The 19,890-nt window shown below is 38.4% G+C and overlaps 2 protein-coding genes across 2 annotated transcripts in view; one reads left to right on the top strand and one right to left on the bottom strand.

The window, feature by feature from the left end:
- The first annotated feature begins 708 nt into the window (after positions 1-708).
- nkx6.3 (NK6 homeobox 3) lies at positions 709-6,579 on the top strand. The gene is made up of 3 exons (XM_057832025.1): positions 709-1,324; positions 4,174-4,340; positions 5,960-6,579. Exons 1-3 carry the CDS (start codon positions 916-918, stop codon positions 6,185-6,187), a joined length of 804 nt encoding a protein of 267 aa, XP_057688008.1. The 5' UTR covers positions 709-915; the 3' UTR covers positions 6,188-6,579.
- Positions 6,580-9,157: 2,578 nt separating this feature from the next.
- The window catches only part of inpp5l (inositol polyphosphate-5-phosphatase L), a 48,197-nt gene continuing 37,464 nt past the window's right edge, over positions 9,158-19,890 (bottom strand). Inside the window, exons 13-16 of the mRNA XM_057832024.1 lie at positions 17,464-17,575; positions 16,975-17,043; positions 16,820-16,887; positions 9,158-13,039 (exon numbers count right to left, since the gene is read on the bottom strand). Of these exons, the coding sequence (XP_057688007.1) occupies positions 16,846-16,887; positions 16,975-17,043; positions 17,464-17,575 (223 nt within the window). The 3' untranslated portion in view covers positions 9,158-13,039; positions 16,820-16,845. The remainder of the gene's footprint in view (positions 13,040-16,819; positions 16,888-16,974; positions 17,044-17,463; positions 17,576-19,890) is intronic.

Genomic DNA, 19,890 nt, shown 5'->3' with positions numbered 1-19,890 from the left:
ATCCCATTGGAAATGAATGGGAGCGTTTTTGGCAAATTTTTAGGGGACCCCAAAGTTTTTGGCTGGAATTTTTGATGTGTAAATTATACGATCTGGTCAAAAATGGTAAGACTAGATACATTTTGAAAAAAAAAAAAAAAAAAAAAAAAAAAACACTGACACGTTTGAGGGTCATTAAAAAAATTCCCTGTGTCGGTCAAACAGTTTAGACTGGGTAGCGTGCTGAATATAGGATATATTTTTAAAAAAAGACTTTTACTTTCTGGACCTTTGTCTTGCAAAGCCCCATCTAACTAGATCTGCACCTTGGACTGGAAAAATAAATTCTGTGGTAATCGGAAATGAAAACATAATCACTGTGGTGGGTTTAAAAGAAAAAATAGCAGTTCTCAGAAGGACACTAATATTTTCTTATACAAAGGCATTTGGATGCAAAACACATTTCCAAAGAAGCACAACAAGGCTCAAATGTTTCTCCCCCGCCACCGTTGGCCAAACACATCAGGCCATCAAGAAAAATCAACTTGTTCCCACTCCACCTGTTCAAAACCTCATCAATCTGTAGCCGTCCAATTACAGGCTCGGCTCTTTCCAAGCAACCAATGGCAAGGCCCAGTGGCTATGACCAATCTCAGGCTGCATTCTAATGTGGCCTGTCTTTATCAATGTGCTGGTCCAGATGTCCAGATACTGCTTATATACGATAGGTAAGGGGAGCTGCATCAGTTAGCGGTGTCTCATTTGGACCTACGACCAGGCTCATTATGGAAACCGAGAGGTGAAGGGCAACAGAGAACAGTTGATCTCCTCTATCAGCATTTGGACCTCATAAAAGACAGTTTCTATCAAACCTTGCTTGTTTGTGTGCTGGGTCACCAAGGAGATCCTGACTGGATCTTCTGGAGTTTGCTTCACATGGATCCCAACATCCAAAGTACTTTCCTGTTCAACAACAGCCTTAACCAGTTTACCGCCGAGCTCAAGGCGCCAGTATGCCAGTATTCGGTGCCAAACGCTTTCTACAAACTCAACACGGGCCAGCTGCCGCCAGGGACACCTCATGGCATCAGTGACATTCTCAGCCGATCCATGATGGGTGTGGGCTCCACGGGTACGGGGAACACCCTAATCTCTGGCTACTCAACCGTGAGTGGCTTTGGCCCACCCGTTTCTAGCACATCCATGTATTACAACCGAGACTACGGCTCCACTTTGAGCAGTTTGACCAAGACTGGCGCCGAGTGCCCCGTGAAGGGTCGCGCCATGAGCTGCTGGGCCGAGAGCGGATGCGACTGGAGAGGAAGCAAGCAGCAGTGTGCTAACAGTGAGTCCATACGACATATTTAGGATAACACTGTAAGAATTGGCCTTAAAAAACAAGCACTAGAACAACGTAACCATAAATGATCTTAACAACAGCAACATTTTCAGCCATTTTGAAAGAAAATATAATTACTAGATTAAATTAATTAATATTAAAAACTCCTATACCTGTTCTACTTTTACTGGGTGAATTAATATATAATTAATTTTAACTTAGTCATAACTATTAATAATTACAGTTTTAGTTAAAAAGGTATAACAAAGGGAAAAAAGTTTCACACCAAAACTACCCACTAAAAAATTATCTTGGTTGACAAAAACATAATTCGGACGACAAGGAAAAGTTTTTGCATATCAGTATGTGGGGTGAGACTACTGAAGAAATTTCATGTGGATTTAAAACAATGTATAAATATTGGACAATTTAAGAAACTGTATAAAGATATGATTTTCAAGAAATATAAGGATGATGGAAATATGGATAATAACTAGGGTGTTGTGGTTATTGGGATATGGGACATTGCTCTCATTTATTCATGTTTTCTGGGCTTTTGCAACATTTGTGTATAGGTCATATGCAGGGTTATATGGTGAGATTGTATATGTGTTAAACAAGAATGTATATATTTAAATGTAAGGAATGGAACTGATATGTCAGGACTTAAGGACAAGGGGTGGGAGTAAATAAGTTTTTACTTCTTCTCACTCCTTTTCGAATACTCATATTTTGTTTTTTCTTTTTTTTCATTATTGTCACCGATTATTGGTACCTATGTATTAAGTATTCGAAATAAACGTGTTCAACCATAATTATAATCTTGATTTGAATCTTGTTTCATTTTGTGTAGATTTCAGTTTTGCAGTTAAACTGGTCCAACTTGTAGCCATGTAGCAACTTCTTCTTGCCTTTTATTGCTATTATAGTGTTATCCCATTCACGGAGGACACTTCATCAGACATTAGCTGATAGGATGAGATAATAATGTCATACATACAAGGAATGTTTCCAAAATTATTGGTTTTGATATACATTGTATTTAACAATAAAAAGACATCTTAGATAGATAGAACTGTATAATATGCACTTTCCAATCTTTAAAACGGGTAAGAAGAGAAATATCTATGGCGGAAAACACTCAGGTGACTTGAAGTTCCGCTCTGAGATCCCCAATTTGGCCAAATTTCAAAACTGTCCAATATGCATGTGTGATACATCATTGGAAAGCTTAAAATCTCAATTTTCTAGGTGAAGAAACATTTTGAACAGGAGGGTATTAAAAAAAAAATAAAAAAAAAATTAACATTTAAACAGCAAAGCCCTAACTGGAGGTGAGAGCATGAAAGAGCATAATTAAAGACGCTATGATTTTATCGAGATATTATCACGTACTTACCTCTTTTCGATCCAAAAACTCCATGTAGCATGTATCACCGAGTGTCACGACACAGCTGTGAATGGCCACAGCCGGACTTTTTGTGAATTTTATGGGTGAAATACGGTAATATAACAAGGGTCACAATGCAGAAATCGCACACATCAAGGAGACGCAGACATTTTCTTTTTCAAATATTTACCATTTTAAACATTTTTTTTTTTTCAATTTTTCTTTGTTTGGATTGATTATTTATCCTCTAAACTATCGGGGAAAGTACGACAAAAATAAATAAATAAAAAAATACAATTAAGCGACAGTTATGAGGTTGATATCCGTGACCTATTTACAGACACTATTCTTTTCATTGTGACGTAATTTGTTTAAAAGTTTAAAAAATGCGAGTGAATAATTTTATAAAGTCGGGTTATTTTAATATAAATATTAGACATCAATTAATGATTTTAAGCTAAAACTTATAGACATTTCAAATAATAAATATAATTCCTTACCTTGTTTTTATGGCTGGGTTGAAACAAAAGCGGTTGCGCGACGTCTGTAAACGGAGGTCTCCAGTGTAAAACGGACAAATTAAAAATAGTTTGGGGGCTTAATGCGCCTTTAATCTGCTATGGCAGCATATTGACATATTGTTCGATCAAACACAACCGTTCTTTAGGCTTAAAATTTATTTTATTTATTTATTTTAAAGAGGGGTGCAAGAGCAGAAACTGCTTTTTTCGCCTTGTCTGTGTTTTCCGCCATATATATTGTAGCTATTACTGTCTCAATATGGTTTCTCCTGTTCAGTGTGCGGGATGCTAAAGTTTATCCCATCTGTTTTCAGTCAGAAGGCGCCTCAGTCAGTTGCAGGGTAAATACAGGGACAGTATCCCAACAGCGATATACTTTACATTTTGTATAATTCAGGATTATGTAATATAACGTGAAATAACATAAAAATAAAGCAGCACGAGCTGTTAGAAAATCTGTCTCATAGTTCTGAGGTTCTTGTGCAAATCGATGCCTCTCTGTGGCACTTGTTAAACCTAGTGCTTGTGTGTGTTATGATAAATTCTTATTTGCTCCCAGAAAGACATACATATTAGGTTATTTGACAGTATTTGTAATAATAATAATAGTAATTGATTTGTTAAATTGTCTTTAGGTGTAATTGGCTGATGACCATGCCAAAGTTTTCCCTTTGTTTTGCCCAAAATTAACTGAGATAAGCTCTGGGACACCCATGACAAAAGCGAGGATGTTACACAAGATCTATAAATCGATGATATGATATGATTTACTCTAGCGCTATTAGCAGTGTGGCGTATAGAGAGCTATGTGTAGTATATATGGAACTGTGTTCCTAAATTTAGACACTTGTTCATTTTTTTGTGTGTAACGTAATTTATTTTCAACTCAAAAAGTTTTCCCAAACACTCAAATTATTCGTTCAAAAAAATGTGGATGTTTTCAGGTGGTCACCTGGCCGAGATATCAGGCCGGAAGAAGCACACCAGGCCGACCTTTAGTGGTCATCAGATATTTGCTTTGGAGAAGACCTTTGAGCAAACCAAGTACTTGGCCGGACCTGAACGGGCCAGACTGGCTTATTCTCTGGGCATGACTGAATCTCAAGTTAAGGTGAATTTGACATCACTGCTCAGATTTTGTGTTTAGTTACAATTAACGTTTAGATGTTTGTCATATTAAATACAGTGATCCCTCGATACTTCGCGCTGTTTTGATCAAAAACTCTGTGTAGCATGTCTCACTGAGTGTCAAGACACAGCTGTGAATGGCCACAGCCGTACCTTTGAGGGATTTTATGGGTGAAACACGGTAATATAACAATGGTCGCAATGCAGAAATCGCAGACATAAAAGAGTGGTGATTTTCTTTTCCAAATATTTACCCTCTTAAATGTTTTCTTTCCCAGTTTTTCTTTGTTTGAACCGATTTTTTATCACCTAAAATATCGGGGAAAATGCGACACAAACAAACAAACAAAAAAATACAATTAAGCGACAGTTATGAGGTAGATATCCATGACCTATTTACAGACACTATTTTTTTCATTGTGACGTAATTTGTTTAAAAGTTAAAAATATGCGAGTGAATAATTTTATAAAATTTTTTTTTTAACTAAATACAGTGGTACCTCTACATAAAAAGTTAATTCGTTCCAGGACCTTGTTTGTAAGTCGAAATGGTTGTATGTCGAGCAGGATTTTCAAGAATACATTATAATTCCATTAATTCGTTCCACAGCCCGAAAACCTATACTAAATTCTCAATAAATATTGATGTTACTACAGAAAATATCATTTACAAAGAGGAAAACATATACATTATGAATAAAAATCAGAATAATAATATAATAATAGCAATAATAATAATACCTCTAACAATGTAACAGACCGGGTTCTAATGTGGCGAATCTGCTTGCGTGGTGTACCTGAACGCATCGCGTGACTTGATAGAGTGAGCCCTTTTAGTTTCACTTTCACTTAGTTTACTTGCTGCGGGCACACTAGGCACAAGTTGATTTCTCTCACAAGAAAATCGTATCTTCGTATTTAGAGCATGTTGATGGATGTAGAAACAAATGGCGAGTCAAATTTTACGACAGATGTCGAAAAGATCGTGTGTCGAAGCGATCGTATGTCGAGGTACCACTGTATTAAACATCAATTAATGATTCTAGGCTAAAAATGATAGACATTTCGAATAATAAATATAATTACCTTTTTATGGCTGGGTTGAAACAAAAATTAGTTGCGCGGTGTCTGTAAACTGGGGTCACCAGGGTAAAACGGATACATTAAATATAGTTTGGGGGCTTATTATGCCATGGAACTGCAATGCCAGCATATAGACATATTGTTCTATTAATCACAACAGTTCTTTTGGCTTAAAATGAAGCAGTTTATTTTAGAAAAAGGGTGCAAGTGCAGAAACAGCTTTTTTAAGCCTTGTCTGTGTTTTCTGCCATACATTAAAGTTTTTTTAATTATACTTTGGGGAAAAAAAGTGAAAAAACATGTCTTATATGTATCTCTTTCCAATTCTGATTCTGAATAAATACATTTAACACACACAAACATTTTTTTCGGGGGGTCTGGTAGGCATTAACCGCTAAAAACGAGGGATCACTGTATACTATTACAAGGCCTTAAGCAAAGTATCTAACAATACTATTATGTAATGCTTACTTTTGAGTTGCAATGTGTTTATATAGCAGGATCCTGTATTCTCTCTAGGTTTGGTTTCAAAACCGTCGTACAAAGTGGAGGAAGAAGAGCGCGACTGAGCCGAGTTCCACTCAGCCCCAGGCTGGGCACCCCGGGGAGGCCTCGGACAACGAAGTGGAGGATGAGGAGTACAACAAGCCCCTCGACCCGGATTCTGACGACGATAAGATCCGGTTACTCCTGCGCAAGCACCGTCGAGCTTTCTCAGTCCTGCGCCTCGGGCCTCACCATGTGTGAAGGCGATGCATGCTCGCACACATTCACATGTACCTGCATGTCAAGCAGTTATTTGTGTGCAAAATCTAGAATGAATAAGCATGCACATGGAGGTCCTCTGAAGACATCCGCACCCAAAAATGCTACAAAAACATAGACTGGATTTTATTTGCAACTTTTCCATATTATGCGAAAAGACTTGTTTTCAGGATAAAGCAACATGAAACACTTTACAAGAAATGAGCTTGTTATTTATTATGGTTGTCGTCCAAAACCTTTAGGACAATTTACCAAGAGCGACAAGAGCTGTATTAAAATACTGCCTTTGCAAAAATATCTGATATTGCAACAAAAAGTTATTACTGATAGGTTGTAAATGTTTTGTATATTTCTTTTTTTTTTTTTTTTTTTTTTTTTTTTTTGCAGTCTAGTTCTACAACACTACAAACTACTACCAATAGTTTCAATCAAAAGTACCGTCATCATTCTCTTTGTGAAGGCATATTTTTGATACAATTCTTGTATTGCAACAAATGTTGTGGCTAGTGATGTAGATTATACATTATATAAAAGTAAAATATTTGTAAATAAAAACAATATATGTAACGGAACTAGCTGATGTAATAATGATTGTCTTTTTCAATTGTAGCAATTTCAAACTGAACCGGGCAGCGTATTGGTAAAAACTGGGAAAGCACATTTTAAAGACTGAAAATGTTCCCTTGGCTACCATGCAAGTGTCAGTTCAAATAAACTAAACTTGCTTTTTCTCTTATGTAAATGTATGGTCAAAAGTAAAGAAATCAATGCAAGTTTACCAGCTCATCGACCTTATTGTCTCTGTGACTCGTCATAGCTCACAATGATGTATGTACATGCTGGATAACAATTGTGCAATACATTCATACTGAATAAAAATCATTGACTTTTTAATGATTATCTGCTGATAATTTTGAGTGCAGTATTTTCACAGATGGTTTGGCTTACTTCATACAGTGGTAAGTATCTGAACCTTTTGGAATTTCTCACATTTCTGCATAAAATCACCAGTAAATGTGATCTATCTGTCAAAATCACACAGATGAAAAAACAGTTATTTAACTAAAACCCCCCAAACATTTGTAGCTTTTCAAAGTTTTCACATTTTTATGAGGATCGTATGCAAACAATGACAGAAGGGAGAAAAATAAGTAAGTCAACCATCACATTTAATATTTTGTGGGCCCCCCTTTGGCAGTAATAATTTTAACCAGACGCTTCCTATAGCTGCAGACCAGTTTGGAAGATTGATTAGGACGAATTTTGGCCCATTCTTCTCTACAAAACTGCTGTGGTTCAGTCAGATTCCTGGGATGTCTGACATGAATCGCTGTCTTTAGGCCATGCCACAGCATCGCAATGGGGTTCAAGTCTGGACTTTGACTTGGCCACTCCAGAACGTGTATTTTGTTCTTCTGAAACCATTATAAAGTGGATTTACTCCTGTTGTTTTAGATCATTATCTTGTTGCAGCATCCATCCTCTTTTTAGCTTCAACTGTCTGACAGACAGCATCAGGTTTTCCTGCAAAACATCCGGATCAACTTTTGAATTCAATCTTCTATTAATGATTGCAAGTTGTCCATGCCCTGAGTAAGCAAAACAGCCCCAAATCATGATGCTCCCCTCACCATGCTTCACGGTGGGGATGAGGTGTTGATGTTGGTGAGCTGTTAATTTTTTTCCTCCACACATGACATTGTGTGTTACTCCCAAACAATTCAACTTTGGTTTCATCAGTCCACAAAATATTTTGCCAAAACGTCTGCAGAGTGTCCAAGTGCCTTTTTGCAAACATTAAACGAGCACAATGTTTTTTTTTTAGACAGCAGTGGCTTCCTCCGTGGAGTCCTCCCATGAACACCATTCTTGGCCATAGTTTTTCATATAGTTGATGTGTGCATATAGATATTGAACTGTGCCAATGATTTCTGTAAGTCTTTAGCAGACACTCTAGGGTTTTTTTTTGTTTTTTTTTAACTCTCTGAGTATTCTGTGCTGAACTCTTGGCGTCATCTTTGGTGGACGGCCACTCATTGGGAGAGAAGCAACAGTGCCAAACTCTCTCCATTTGTAGACAACTTCTCTGACTGTCGATTGATGAACATCCAGACTTTAAGAGATGGTTTTGTATCCTTTCCTAGCTTAGAAGACCAGCGAACAAGGATTGTTGATTTGTACAGACAGCTCTTTTGACCAAGCAATGATGCACATCAGACAATGCTTCTCATCAAGGCAATTCTGACCAGGTGTGTGTTTTATAGTGGGCAGGGCAACTTTAAAACACTCATCAGTGATTGAGCACACACCTGGCTTAAATTGTTTGGTAAAAATTGGTTTCAATCGCTCTTTAAGTCTCCTTAAGCACAGGGTTCACTTACATATTTTACCCCTTGTGTCATTGTTTGCATGCTATCCTCATTTAAGTATGAAAACCAATAAATGTTTGGGTGTTTTAAGTTAAAGCAGACTCTTTTTTCATCTGTGTGATTTTGACAAAGCTCAGATCACATTCGATGGTGATTTTATGCAGAAATGTGAGAAATTCCATTCGATGGGTGAAATTCTCATTATATACTCATTGTACACTGCGTAAAATACTTCCAGATTTAAAGTTTTTGCAATGAGGTCTTAAATTAGAATTGTTTGCAGCAAAAAAACAAACAAACAAACAAACAAAACCACCAGTTTAATGAAACCAATGAAAAAATGTTTTAGTTGTCCGTTTCAGGAGGGCAAGGAAGAACTGGTATTCCTATTTACCACAGTATATGAAGCCGTTGCATTGTAAACCACACCCTCAATCACACCAGCCTGACAAGTCTTACTTATAAAAATGTACTTGTGTTCTTTTACAGATGTAATTAACTGATGGTTAATAAATGGTTCCAAACTTCCCCTTAAGTACAGTTAATTGTAAACTCTTGTGCCAATTGAAAGCATCAAAGCAAATTCTTTCCAGCTGCCTTTTTATTTGTACTCATCACAGCAAATCTTTAGTGACATGCACATCAACAACACAACTCTACAATGTATTTACAAAAAATATTCCTGTGTGAAACTTGTATATTTATGAAGTGGTCACAACCCTCCAAGAACTGATTTGTATTAGTAATGTCATAATGGACTGTATGACGAGCACATGAGGAAAATTTTTAGTAAAACCATGTAGGTGATCCGAGTGAGGTTCAGGACAGGATGTTTTTGGCAACTAAAAAAAGATAAACGCCCACACTAGTAAAAGTTTGAAGGACATTCCCATTCAGGAGCTGTATCCTGCTACTACGACAACACTATTTGCAACCACCCTTGTACAAAGATTTTTTCCCCCTTTTTAATGCTCACACAGCCCCTAAAACAAAATCCTTCACACTTGGTACACAGTGATTCACCTTTTATCAACTTGACATAAGGAACAGAAGTAAACTTATGTGCTGTACAGCAATACGTATATAGCCTGAAATATGAAACATTTTAAAAAGAACAGCTTTGGATAATGTAAAAGAGTAAAAGCTAGAGTGAGTGAATAAAGCACTTGGTATACAGTCCCCCAGCCCTAAAAATTCCATCACTTCAAGTACTTTTAGGAGCACTTTTTAACAGGAAAACAAATTTATTTAGAAATGAATGCGTGGTTACCATGACTTTCTGATCACATTATAAGTAATTGTTACATATGTGTCGGGCCTAGGCATGTGCCAGTATGAGATTCTGACAGTATGATAATCTCATGCCAAAATATTACACATATTAGCAAAGTGGAACATAAGTATAATGTTAAGTTAAAATAATAATTAAAACAAAAATCTAAATAAAATTAAACTGAATGCAGTCCTTTAGGTGAGCCACAGCTTAACATTATTATCATCAGATCAAAAATAATTGAATCATTTAAGAAAAAAGAAAAGAAAAAACATGTTTATCACCGCTAGACACACTAAACACACTGGAGTTAACTGTCGTAGCTGGTGGAAAACATTTATGATCGTGTTTACTAATCTTTAATTTTGTATAAATGCGAAATCATACTGGAGCTATTGCCTACTCAGCAGCCGACCTCCGCAAACATGTTTTACATTTCGGTTGGCCCTCCTCTTCTGAGCCGCGGCCGTCTGTTACTTTTATGTAGCCGAAATGTTCCCATATCAGCGATTTCGTTTTCTTCAACGGGGGGAAAAAGTTCAGGAGTTTCACCTCCTCCAGTCATCATGTTGCACAGCTGACTCACTGCCACTGAGCAACAATCAATGGGGGAGGGCTGGGCCTGCAAGCTGCAAGCATGGGATTTCTCCCTGCATTTATGCTACATAAAAAATAGCTTATACCTTAGGGACGCTTTGACGGAAATTTTTTGCGGTTTTGAAACCTTGACGTTTTCATACCACGGACGGTATACCTTGAAACCGGTTGACGGCACATGCCTAGTCGGGCCTAATGGCATAGTGGGTGATCGGTTAGCATGTAGCCTCCCAGTTCTGAGACCACGGTTTAATTCAAGGCTCTAGCCTTCTTGTGGGGAGTATACATATTCTCCCGTGACTATGTGGGTGTTCTCCAGTTTCCACCGACATTTCCTAAACACGGATAATAGATTACAAGAAGTCCCCAGGTTACAACGGACCCGATTTACATGATTTCAACTTTACGACGCCTGAGTCTCGCCGTTTTTTTTTAAATTTTTTTAATGTTGACTTTTGTTTTGTGATGCATGCAGGAAGCGTAGAATAGGAAGCGAGCGCATATACAAACACGCCCACCACACACACGCACAAACAGAGCAGCCGAGTGACAGAGCTGACAGCCTGCGTACACATTTGTTGCTTGTGAAGTATCCAGAGGCGACGGCTGTGTATAACCCAGGGGTCGCGTTAACCGAATATTTTCCGTCGTTGACCGGTTTTTTTAAACGGTGACGGAAAAAACTGAAGTCCATCTGTCATTTTGACAGGTTGCAATTCACACCACAGGGTGGCGAGTGAGCATATTAATTAGCTATTGTCTCTCTTGATGCATGACGTCGTTGGCCTTACTCGGAAAAATGTCAAGGCAACTGAGTGTTTGCCTGGCATGGCCAGACTGTTCTCCCTGTATTTTTCAAACACTGAGAGAAAAGTCTGGGACACAGCCTCTCGAGTAGGTACAAAATCAATCAACAAATCAGATGTTTATTTGTGTGACGTGTTCTTCACGAGCAACGTCACTCTTGCGCGCCGAAAGTCGTCTCTAGAACAACACGGGTGGTGAACGGGAGAGCCGAGAATATGTTCCAATCCGCAGTAAATTCAGTTTTAAATGAGCTAAAACACATCGACACGAGTCATTGACAACAGTCTGTCTCGCGCTAGCCATGTTGAATAAACTCCGTTCTCCTCGTATGTTTACTTCCGCGCGCAAGTCCCTCGTCCTGTCCTCGTCGCTTTGCTAACGGCACGTCTGCCCGTCGCTGATTGGTGCACTCCGCTGTCTTTTTGCCTCTTGTTCGGCCAGAATATTAATTAAAAATGAATGAAAACTAAATACTATTGAATATGTCATTATTATCATTTTAAAAATGTAAGTGACGGGTAAAAATAGATTATGACCGGATTTTTATGACACTGTCACTCAAAATGACAGACAACGAAAAAGTCTAGCGCACCCTCTGGTATAACCACTTTTGTACTGTTTATTGTGTTTTCAATTGTGGTCGAATACTTGGGGCGAGTTTATGTGATTGTTTTTGATGATGTGCGAATGCTAACTGATACATGCTAATCGTTGTATCAGCAACTACTTGTAAATTCAAATTTGAATTGCTGTTATTGAAGATGAGACTAATTTAATTTCATTTTATTTTAGTTTCATTCTGCAAGTGTTGATGTCATGAGCAGCTGAATAAAGTCAGCAAACCACACAGACGTCTGACATCGTTATTTCGGAGCTTAGGTAGCTGTCTAGCTAGAACTTAGCTCCAACGTCTTGCGAGAACAGTACAATGACGTATAATACATGTTTTTGGATAGTTTTTTTTTTTTTTTTTTTAGAGGGTGATTTGAGGTATTTAAAAGGTTAATTCAGACTTACGCGGAAATCTGGGTTACATCGCCAACACAGGAACGGAACTCGTTCGTAAACCGGGGACTACCTGTAATTGAATACTCCAAATTGTCTGGCTGTATTTTAGCTGGCAACCAATTCAGTCTGTACTCCGCCTCTTGCGCATAGTCGGAATGAAGGTATTATGTAACAAATGCAACACTTTCATCTTGATCAAGGGAGAAGAAATGAAAAGAGTTCGACAGTTTAACGTGTGTTACCAGTCTGACAACTACTCGCACTTGCAATCACTTTTTAAACTTTACACTGCACATTTCGAGACTAAATATCTGATACAAATCAGTGAATTGTACAATGTCTACCCAAACACCACTGCCGAAAAATACATACAGTACATATAAATTAAGATATTTTTGGTAGCATGAAAGCCACAATCACAAGAATAAAAGCAAAGGATCAGTTAATACTTAGAAATATAAAAATCCAAAATATAGGTACATATAACTTCGAAACAAAAGCACAAATACAGTTAAACATTCTATGGCTTAATAAATAAGTTGTGAATACACAGTAACAAAGTTGATATTCTTTGTTGACATACAACAGGGGCAGCCCAAGATAATCACTTATGCTAAAAAAAAAATGTAAAAAGGTCACATGACGGTCTTGAGCTTGAAGTAACATCCATGAGTATCTACAAGTTGTCACTTCAGTTGGAATCAAGTTCATTGTTTTTCTTTCCTCAAGAGCAATCAGAGTTTACAAAGAGCACATTGTTGGTACTTTACAGAGACGCACCTACACAGGAAAAAAAGAAAGAGTGAGAGAAGTATAAAAATATTACATCCAGTGTTGTTTTCGTCAACGATGACGACACCAAAAATATTTCGTCAACGAAAACTTTTTTCATGACGATGACGAGACGATAACGAGACATAAATGCACAATAGTTTCTGTCACATGTTCATAATTTGTGACATTTTAATGTGTAGTTAGCCTGCATCAGTGGCAGTGTCTGGTTATGTCACTCATATGATGTGCTGCGCCCCCCCACCCCGACTCAACGGGTTGTCGTCTCCAGTCTCCATGCAGGCTTGCACACACTGTAAGATTAGTTTTCTTATCTTAGCCAGAGAGAATATGCAATGTTGCTTTAGCCTTTAAGGTCTGTGCTGAGTGATTATCACACAGTGACTGTATCTAGTAGCGTTATAAAAAGCATTCATGTTAGCATTAGGTTAATGCGTCCTCTTAAAGTGCCTATGACACTGTAAAAAAAATCTTGAATAGCATTATTATGGGAATTAAAATCATATTTTGAGACAATCCGACTATATACTACAACAAAGCGCAGATGACGAGAAATGAGTCTTTCAATCTGCCGTTTAGCTACTCCTGTCATTATAGCGCTCTGGCGCCACCATCTGGGTGATGATGTGGGCAGAGAAATGATTTCAACTGATTTAGAATTCAGCCCAATGGAGGAGGAAGATTCAGAACGAGGAAAATACGGCAGAGAGCAGCAAAATGTCATCATTGTCTTTATCTCTCTATTCATGCCACCGGAGTTAGTCGACTCTTGTCATTTCCCTGAAGGGACTCGGAGACGAGGAAAGAGTATATACAGAAGAGGAGTGTGAGAGCTATGCTACTTGCTAACCCGAACTGAGCTGCTCTTCCAAGTCTTTTTCTCGCCTTTCGAAAACAAAAACAAAAATCACACAAAACTACCCCGACCCAAGTCACACAGGCAGGGGTGATAGCCTTCAACGATCGGCCAGCCCCCGGCAGTGAGCAATTTTCGGCTCGTTGTTGAACGACGAAAATGGCGCATTCTTGGTGGACAAACTGGCCATCGTCGGAGCGCGTGGCTGCCCGAGCCCAAGCTGAGGATAGTGCTCTCTCGGCAGTCATATGAGGGCCTTCGAAGTCTCTACACAATCAAGAACCGCAGACGAGAGCGCGTGGCTGCCCGAGCACAGGCGCTCATTGGCCAGCGACCATGGTGTGTGAAAACCCGCAACCAATGAAATGCAAGCCACCTCCTTATTAAAACGTGTGCCATGATCCCACTATTTAACATAATATAATACACGTAGCTCACTCACTTCCTCGTCCGCCCAATGGTCCCAAGGTTGTCGGACTTGTTTTGCCCATTCTTCGCGGTGAACAGGATCTTTTTGAAACCCAAAAAGGTTCACACGCCTCTCCCTGGTGCAGCAACAAAAGCCTGCAGCACATTGTGCTGGCGTGGTGTGAAAAATAAACGAATTAATCCGCAAAATCAGCTGAATCCACAATCCTTCTGCATCTGATAGGAATGGCTGTATTGTGAAGATGATTAGTCCGTTGACGTCACATTCGCCTTCTTCCTAAATCCAGACTGTGGTCGGAAGTCACTCATTTTCATGGCGCGGAATTAAAAAAATTGAATGAATATATCGATCGCTTCCACATACATCCAAGCAGTCTATTTCATTCAGGAGCATAAAATACCGCATGAAATAGGAAATAAACATGCTTTTTGCTATCATAGGCACTTTAAACTCAACTATTTTTTTTTTTTACATACAGTTCGTGGCATCTGGGTGTGTATAACTAATTGAAAATAATGTACTGCTTTCCTGCTGAGTGTGTATTATCACAAAGTTAGTGTTGTCCACTACAATATGTACTAGTCTGTCAATCTAAATAGTAGGGAACCGTTATTTATTTATTCATTTTAGGAGTCAATTTTTTTCTAATTTTACAAACGAAAATGTTTTTAGTAAATGTCAACTAAAACTAGACGAAATTAGCCTTGAGTTTTCGCCAAGAAAAACTAGATGAAGACAAAAACATTTAGAGGTGACTAAAATAAGACTAAGACTAATAAGTAGAGATGTCCCGATCGATCGGGATCACGTCATTTTCAAAATATCGGAATCGGCAAAAAAATATCGGACATGCCTTTTTTAAATATATATATATATATATATATATATATATATATATTTTTTTTTTTTTAATTAAATCGTTTTCTAATTGTATTTAACGTTACAGACATAATGTGTTGCACTCTTCCAGAGTCTTTAGTTTAAGCTTAAGTTAGGGTTATCAAATTTATTGCGTTAACGGTGAGAATGAATATTTTTTACATTTAGCACGTTACAATATTCAACGCAAAATTACATATGCGCTGCACGACCCACTCACGCATTGTCGCGTTCAATCTATGATGGTGCCGTTTTACCCTTTCAGTATATAGAGCTAAAAGGCAGCGTAAAATACGCAGAGTGAATTTTGGCAGCCTTTGGAGCCTGTTTTAACTGGCTAAAGCCTTACAATCCCTCTCCCAACTATTAGAATAATCGTGGGAAGCAATATGGGGAAGAAAGGTTGTAGTTGATCTTTTTCTTAACACCCCATATCATTTCCCAAAGCAAAGAAGATATATCAATTGGTACCACGACGCACAGTCATGGTTGCACTTCCCATCATGCATTTGGGCAGAAGTTAAATGGCACCAGTATCATTTTCTGAAAGCTCAACAAATACACTAGATGGCAATATTTAGTCAAAATATACAAAGTCACATTTATCCTTTAAGAATTACAAGTCTTTCTATCCGTGGATCCCTCTCACAGAAAGAATGTTAATAATGTAAATGCCATCTTGAGGATTTATTGTCATAATAAACAAATACAGTACTTATGTACTGTATGTTGAATGTATATATTCGTCAGAGTTTTATTCATTTGTTTCTTAACGCATTGCCAAAATGTATATGATCGGGAAAAATGATCGAGAATGATTGGAATTGAATCGGGAGCAAAAAAAAGCAATCGGATCGGGAAATATCGGGATCGGCAGATACTCAAAACTAAAATGATCGGGATCGGATCGGGAGCAAAAAAACATGATCGGAACAACCCTACTAATAAGTATTATCGTCCATAAGACTAAAGACTACGACGAAAATTAAAAGTGCTGCCAAAAAAAAAAAACACTGATTACATCTAATGAGTGTGCCCAAACATGAAGCCGCTGCACATGAGCTTGCATTAAATGGATCAATTATCATTTTCTCCCATATCATGTTAACATGTAGGCCTACAGCTTATAAACAAACCATTGCATTCATGAACTTGTCCAGGCAGGGATAATTTCTCTCAACTGTTAAATGCCTTATTAAAAAGTAGGTAATTCTCAATAGGGATAATTTAAACTAAACAAAACAAAATCATGGCAATAAAAATGCCAATACCATGTTGTCGGCTACAATTTATTCATCCCTAGTCGGCCATCCAGATGGACCATGCAGACCATCTAACAGAGCATGGTGCCGTTGCACAGTGATCCAGATTGACAGTGGAGAAGATGTAAAAGATATCAGTGAAAGGTGCTAATGGCACACGGACACAAAGGAGAACTGCTGTCCCGCTGGTACTTCATCTTAGTTCGTATGGCGACACTGCGGGCCCCTTTAACTAATGTCTCTCTGGGGATCACAACAAGATTGCTGCACTCACGCTGATCCCCCACCCTTATTCATCTCCTACACGTGCCACAAACAGTTTAATATGGACACACACTTACTAGTTTATCACTGGGAAGTTCGCCAGTCAATGTTCATTTGTCTTCAGTGCAAAGGATAAGAAAACGGGCTGTTGAAGATACACAATAACACGTTAACTCAAGTGAATGCCTGCTTAGTGGGCTACTACAGCATCTGATTTTCAATCAAGGGTTACCTTATGATCTCCCATACAAACATTGGGGCCCACTGTGTCGTAAATTACAGTTCTCTCACCATCAGCACCCTGGGAAGAAAACGTCTGTCATTAAAACGCCACCAGCAACTTTAAATCGTGGTAAACTAAAGTCGCATTGTATTCTATTCTTTGAAATATCATAACTCTGTCGATCTAAATAAAATTTGGAAGTTATTCAATTTTTGGTGATGACCATTTTTCAAGTACATTTTTCTCAAAAAGTTACTAAAGTAAACGTAACGGCATAAATGTACGTAACATGTTACTACCCTCCTCACATAGGAGTTTGATATACTCCCATTGTGGTTGTTCATTATGTTTTATTTATTAGTACAAAGCAGCAAATAGGAGGTGGTAATGGTAGTACAGAAAAGAAGGAAGCGGACAGAAGAGGAGAAGAACAAACAACGACAAGAAATACTTTATCACATGCCTATGCTACCAATGAACATAGTGGTGGTGACTTACACTGTTGATGAATTGCTGTGCGCTGTGTGACATCAAAATCCTATCGCACCAGGCGGGACAACGAGTGTTCATGTACTGGGTGGGTTTAGTGTACTCTTCGCTGTAGGGGTAGCTGGAAGAGTGAGGAACAGGGAGTAGCATCATAGACTAAGGTTTGCACAAACAATTGGAGAAATACGGTTGTACATGTGCAGTAAGCAGTGTTGTCACAGATTACTTAAAAAAGTAATTTAATTACTGATTACTGATTACACCTCAAAAAAGTAATCTAGTTACTTTACCGATTACTTTATCATCAAAGTAACTAAGGCTACGTTCATACTACAGGTCTTAATGCACGAATCCGATTTTTTCGTGTTTTTCCGACTCGAGTGAGGCATTAACTTGATGGTCTGAACGTGACAAGTCGCATAGAACTGGACCATTTCAAATCCGATCCGGGTCACTTTCGTATGTGGTTCAAATCCGATCTAGGCCACATTTTTCCAGACTGTCGTGGCGGTCTGTACTGTCCACTCTCCCAAATCGGATTTCATGCAGCAATTACGTCATCAAATAGCGAGAGAGACGCTACTGTAGTGATGCAGCTGTATGTTATTAGCGCCTAGCTTGCAGTGAACACGGCTTTTGGGGAAGGGCTGGGCTTGACAACAGTCATAAAAAATAAAAATGGGTTGAGGATAAGCCTGAGAATGCTCAGTTTTCTCTCTGCTCCAAGTGAGCAATATTTCAACATTGCCTACACGGCCGAGAGTCGGGGCAAAGTGCCGTATGTGTGTGTGACATGCACGGACAGTGCGTGCATGCTATCGATCCATATAAACTTATAAATATAAACCTAAACGGGGTTTATTTATGTCTGTTATTTGTGTCCTCCTTTTGAAAAGCAAAATATGATATCCCTGGAATGACGGATGACGTGTGTCATTTGTTTTGATGCTTCTGCGCGTGCGGGTCTTCTTGCTCAGCGCGTGTCGGACTGCGAATTAGTGCGCATGCGTAATACTTGAACGGTCTCAATGGACAAAGGCAGTCTGAACGGGCACGCCAAAAAAACGGATATGACAAAAAATCGGATTCGTGCATTAAGACCTGTAGTATGAACGTAGCCTAAGTTACTTTAAAAGTAACTTATCAGTTACTTTTTACCAATTTTTCTCCTTTTGCTGCCTCAACATAAAAATAACAAAAAATGTCATCGCAAGTAATTGAATTTTTCACATAAGGCTTAATCTTTGAGTTAGCGAGGGTTTAATTAGTCGATGGAGTGGATTTCAACCACCATTGACTTGCGCTAGCTTAGCCACGCCGGAGCCCTGAAACTAACAAATAACTGACAAACTGCACGGAATTTGTTCAAATCAACTCCAACGACTAAATAAACCCCCGCTAACTCCAAGATAAAGCCTAATGTAAAACATTCTGAACTTCCCCTTTAATATAAATACCTAGCTGTTAAAATATTGTCTATAAAAGTTGTAAAGCAATAAAACAAACAACAAAAATTATTGAAATGAACAAGAATCCTACAACGTATTTCATAATGGGTCAAAATCATTTTTCGAGCAGATCATGTGACTAGCACCTAAGACACTAGGTTTTGCTTTGCTAAGCCAAAACTACACCTGTGGAGGCAAGATGGGTATTTAGAATTTCTGTAAACCTAAGCTTTCAAACACAACCAACAACAACTGAACTTGAACAGTTTTATATATATGTATATATACAGTAATGGCCAAAAGTTTGACAACACCTCAAAGGTGGACACTTTGAAGAATGTAGAATATAAAACCTGTTTTCAATTATTTCACTTTTTTTTTCCATTCCACATGTTCGTTCAAAGTTTTGATGTATTCAGAGAGGATTTACAATAGTAGGGAAAATATATAAAACGTAAAAATATTTAGGTGTGTCCAAACTTTTGACTTTTGTTTCAGTAATCAACATGCTTTGCCCCCAGCCCCACAAAAGTAAAACTTCGCCTATGGTTACAAACACTGACAATAAAATGTGCATAAAGGTTGGTTACAAACTGTAGAAGCGCTGGCTGTCTTGTTACCTCTCGGCTTTTTCGAGTTTTGTCGCATTGTCCTGTAATTCCAAGTGCTTCCTTGTTGAATTGGATGTAGAGTTTTTAGCGGCCGACAGTCTTTTTCAGCCAGCGTAAAGTTTGCAACGCACGGAGATATTTTTGTCATCTTTACTGGACAGAAATGTGAAGTAATGGCTGTATTTCCAGTGAGCAAATGCATCCTTTTGCGGCATATATCCTGCCTTTCACTGTTAGCCTCGCTGCCTCGTCAGAATGCTATGTTGTTGACCGCCGTGGCAGACAGCCTCAAACAGCATCGTAATACACATGACCCGTCCCCCCCCCCCCAATGAGAAATGCTTTTCATACATGACTACAGTATTCTTCATTCTACA

The sequence above is a fragment of the Corythoichthys intestinalis genome, chromosome 3, assembly GCF_030265065.1.
Source record: "Corythoichthys intestinalis isolate RoL2023-P3 chromosome 3, ASM3026506v1, whole genome shotgun sequence".
Lineage (NCBI taxonomy): Eukaryota > Metazoa > Chordata > Actinopteri > Syngnathiformes > Syngnathidae > Corythoichthys > Corythoichthys intestinalis.
This window is presented reverse-complemented; position numbering and strand designations above follow the sequence as displayed.